Source organism: Hemicordylus capensis, chromosome 6 (genome assembly GCF_027244095.1).
Source record: "Hemicordylus capensis ecotype Gifberg chromosome 6, rHemCap1.1.pri, whole genome shotgun sequence".
Classification (NCBI taxonomy): domain Eukaryota; kingdom Metazoa; phylum Chordata; class Lepidosauria; order Squamata; family Cordylidae; genus Hemicordylus; species Hemicordylus capensis.
Window position 1 is genome coordinate 31,954,726 of NC_069662.1, and position 4,526 is coordinate 31,959,251.

At 41.7% G+C, this 4,526-nt stretch overlaps 1 protein-coding gene across 1 annotated transcript; it reads right to left on the reverse strand.

The window, feature by feature from the left end:
* Window positions 1–1,765: 1,765 nt before the first annotated feature.
* On the reverse strand, window positions 1,766–2,704 carry LOC128331221 (olfactory receptor 1052-like). Its single transcript, XM_053264573.1, has one exon. The coding sequence runs from the start codon at window positions 2,702–2,704 to the stop codon at window positions 1,766–1,768; it is 939 nt and encodes a 312-aa protein (XP_053120548.1).
* Between the last annotated feature and the right edge of the window lie 1,822 nt (window positions 2,705–4,526).

Consider the following 4,526-nt stretch of genomic DNA (forward strand, 5'->3'; position numbering starts at 1 on the left):
TTCCTCTGAAATTTGGGTGGTAGTTTCCACACAATGGGCACTACCACCCCCAGCCACTAGTTTTGCCCTGGGGCCATTTGTTAAAATCCAAAACATATCAGATTCAGATTTTGCAATTTTCAACAAAGAACAAAATTGGGGTGTTTTGGATTGGCTGATTTCAAACAAAGAACAAAATGGGGGTGTTTCGGATTTGGGCCAAAAACAAAACGGGGGGGGGGGAAATGCACAACCCTAGAATTCAATAAAGAGACATACAACTCTTTATTGTTTTGATGCAACAAGCTAAATTTGTTTGCCCCTGAAAAATCTGAAAGAAGAAGAAACAGTGATGGTTTGTGTCTGTGAAACATTTGACATGTATCTGTTCAGGCCTTTTTACAATGGTCCTGTACAGTCAGGCAGTATATTAGGTAATACATTAGATATATTAGATATATTAGGTCAGGCAGTATATTAGATGTCCCCAAATTGAATTGGGGACATCTGATCTCATAGCATTAGCTACAACACTAACTCACAATATGGGTTACCTCCAGTTTTACCCCTATATATACTCAATCTATTATTGTTTCTCCTATATACAATTCATCACTATGAACATGTGCCATTCTCTCTAGTACAACCTCAATCCTATAGGGGAAGCCAGGGGTTAGCATGCAGCTATGTGGCCACTACCCCCCATACAGTCCACTGCACCCATAATACTGTCCTGCCCCCATCCCAGCCTGCAGATGATGAGCACTGGGGTTGAAAGACGAAATAGAAGTGTGGGTGTGTGAAACCTATCAAACATGTCATTCTCAAGCACATACAGCAGCATGCCACACGTTCCGCCACACCACATGTAGGTTTGTGCTAATGTATTTACACACACAAACCCAGGAGGTTCCCTTCTCCTACAGAAGTACACAAGTACACAATGATGCACTTCACTTAGTCCAACAGGAACAGTTTTGCTTGGGAAGCTGGTTCTACCAGGGTAACTTCCATCCAAACAGTTGCAAGATCACACCATTATTAAAAGAGTGATTTGAAACAGGACATTTAAAACTTAAAATCTCATTTTTTCATTTTAAATTTTTATTGGTTTTTACAATAGCTTTTACATTTCAAATTACATTCATTTATCCAATTCTACACATAAGTAAAAATTGACTTCCCGCTTGCCTATCTGTACAGTTCGCATTGCTATAATAATTCAAAACATACATACTCCACAATACTACTCGATTTTACCCATCCCAACCTGCTGTTATTACTATATTTCAAACCCTACTGAAAAGTCCATATTAGAAAAATAATTCTTTAAGTAAAGCAAAAATGGATCCTAATCTTCTTTAAAACATTCCATATTTCCGTCTCTTATAAGTGCTGTAAGCAGGACATTTTAAATCTCAATAACTTAGGAACACCTAATAGATTTTCAAAATGTTACTAAAATGGCAAACACCTGAAAAATTCAAGAATGTTTGACAGGCTCTGAACTGCCAAAGGAGAATGTAGATATTTTTGGACAATAAAACAAAACAAAACAAAATAGGGAGCCAGAAACAGTGTGAGTCAATTCCACACCCCCTTGTGTTACAGTGCAGCCTTGGTCAGGATGTCTGCCTCTTTGAACCAGTCCAATGATTAGGCTGGATGTTATTCATTAAACCCTTTAGCTCAGAAAGTTAAGTTTAAAATTTAAAATATAAAATTAAGCCCATGGAAATATTTTTAAAAGCACTCTGTTGCCTAATGACAGGAACACCAGTGAAAATCACACAGTTTCACTTTTCAATTTTCTGGATAATATATTACGCAAGGCTGTTTTCACTTCTTGGTTACGGAGGCTGTAAATGATGGGGTTGAACATGGGAGTCACAATACAGTAAATGATGGACAGGGCTATTTCCATTTCTTGAGGATCCTTGGAGGTGGGCTTCAGATACCTAAAGAAAATAGTTCCATAGTACAGCACGACCACAGTCAGGTGCGATGAGCAAGTGGAAAAAACTTTACTCTTTCCATCAGTGGATCGGATTCTTAGGACAGCAGAGATGATGTGGACATAGGAAGCCAATGTAATTAGTAGAGACCCCACACCCAATAGGGAACCATTAATGAAGATCACCATCTGGTTTCTGAAGGTGCTGCTACAGGAAAGCTTGAATAGTTGTGGAGCCTCACAACTGAAGTGATGGATTACATTGGGTCCACAGAAGTCTAAAGTGGTCAGCAGAAGGGTATTTACCAGTCCAGTCAGAAAGCCAGTGAGCAATGCTGCACACACAAGTGTAGAGCAGATTTGTCTGTTCATTATCACAAGATAACGCAAGGGGTGACAGATGGCTGTGTACCGATCGTATGCCATGACAGAGAGAAGGAGGCCCTCTCCAACAGAAAGAGTCATTATGAACATGACCTGAGTGAAACATTGTGGCAGTGAAATAGATTTTCTCTCTCTAAGGAAGATCTCTAACATCTTAGGAACTGTGGCAGAAGAAAAAGCGACATCAAGGAAAGCTAAAATGGAAAGGAAGAGATACATGGGTGTGTGAAGATGAGGGTTGACTTGTATGGCGGTAATTATAGCCACATTTCCAAACAGGGTTATCAGATATACCAACAGGAATACTACAAACAGTACCATCTGCAGTTTTGGATTCCTGGAGAGCCCTAAGAGGATGAACTCTGTTACTCTGGTGTGATTGTCCATGGAGTGTAGTTTCTCCCTGTTGGAAGCAGAGAATAGAGAAAAGTGTTAATCAAACTTTGTTCCTCAAGTATAATTCCGAGTCCTTTCCTCACAGATGTTGCTCCATGAAACATCGAGCAGTTGTTTGTGGAATTATGCTAAGAAACAAGCATTGAAAGTGATATACCACAACTTGATGAAGATGACATGGCTGTATAAAATAAGGAGGAGTGCAAGAAGTGGATATCCCCCACTCACACACCATGATGCCATCTTCCCTCTCCAACAGCAGGTTATTGAAAAGATGTTAGTTTCTGGTACAAAAGCTATGCCATGCAGCCCACATATTCTTAGATCAGGTAAATGCATTTTATGGTAATCAAATTTCTGCCTACTAGCTGATCATTAGAGTCAAAGGACATCAGTAGCCTAAAAAGCACATGGTGCTCTTTTATGACATGATGAAATTGCTATCAGTGGATCTGTGTTAGGTTGTGCAAACTAGCTGCCAAGGCCATGCTTGCGCAATCCAGCCTTGGTTTGGCTGCTGGTGTGCCATGTCAGGATCGAGCCTGATCCTGTCATTGCCTCAGTGCCAAGCCCAAGTCTTTTACCCTGAATTATTTGAGGGTAAGAGGATGTGAGCCCGCCCTCCACTTCAGGGCTTGGTTCGTGTGTATGCTTGGACTGCTTGCCCCCCGAGTACACATGTAGTTGTGTGACTGGAGCAACCTACTCATGGGGGATTCCCCCAAAGCACACACTCATTAGGTAAAGTGATCCAGAATCTGGGACTCATTTCCCCACTCACTTGCAATCATGTAGGATTGTAGGCCATGCTCCACACAATAAAATGCTGATTGACTTGGGGTAGGTGGGTTCTTCCCTGCTTCCCCACCTCCACCAGCCACGCTCAGGTGGCAGTCGTGGGAACAGGCTTATTGACTGCATATACACAATTATGTTGATCCATCCTGGTTCAAGAATTAACCAGGATCACTGAGCCCTGTGGTGCTAATTGTCAAAACCCAGAATTCCCAGACAATCCTTAAAAAACTGTTGGGTTTACAATTAATTTAACCAAGACAGATATCTAGCATCTGATCCTGGTTACCTATCCTGGTTAAATGTTGTTTAACCAGAGTGGTTTGACTAAGATTGCTCGGACATCCTGAGTTCTCACAATCAGCTCTTCAGGGCTCAGCAATCCTGCTTAAATGTGTGTTGACACACGATTACAGTGATTGTGTGATCACATCTATTGTGTCCCATAGGAGAGATTTAAACATTTTGAAGTCCTCTGTAGGAGTCAATGAGGATTTCCCCACAATCCTGTGGATCATGGGAACCACCGGGCTCCCGGGCGGTCTGGTGCTCGCATGTGGCTAGCCTGCCGAACGCACCCTCCCCTTAAACGTAGTTAAGGGAGTGAGCGCTCCATTAACCTCATTTCATTGCTCATATGTCGCCATGGCACACGAAGAAGCTCTTCTCATGGATCGCTTGTTCCATGATTATTAACTGGGAAGGAGAAGCATCCTACTCAGCTTTGGGATCTGTGCACACTAATGGTTTTCAGTTTTGTGTGAGTAAGAAGTAAGGTTTAAGCAGGGAGCATAAACGTCTGCTAAGTCAGCCAGGTGTTACAAGTACACCCTACCCTGATTCTGTCCCCAAGCTTTGAATGAGGTAGGAGGAGAAACAGTTCTTCAAAACTGATCTTTAACAGAAGATCATGGTCTCCATCTCCTATCTTGCTTTTTACTCACATATGGACAGAAAAGGGGAGTGCTCACAGCTTCTGAAGCTGGGTAGGAAAAGAATTTGGGTACATATAAATTTC

Excerpts from the sequence above, each read along its gene's own strand:
- LOC128331221 (XM_053264573.1), bottom strand. The coding sequence starts at position 2,704 with ATGGACAATCACACCAGAGTAACAGAGTTCATCCTCTTAGGGCTCTCC.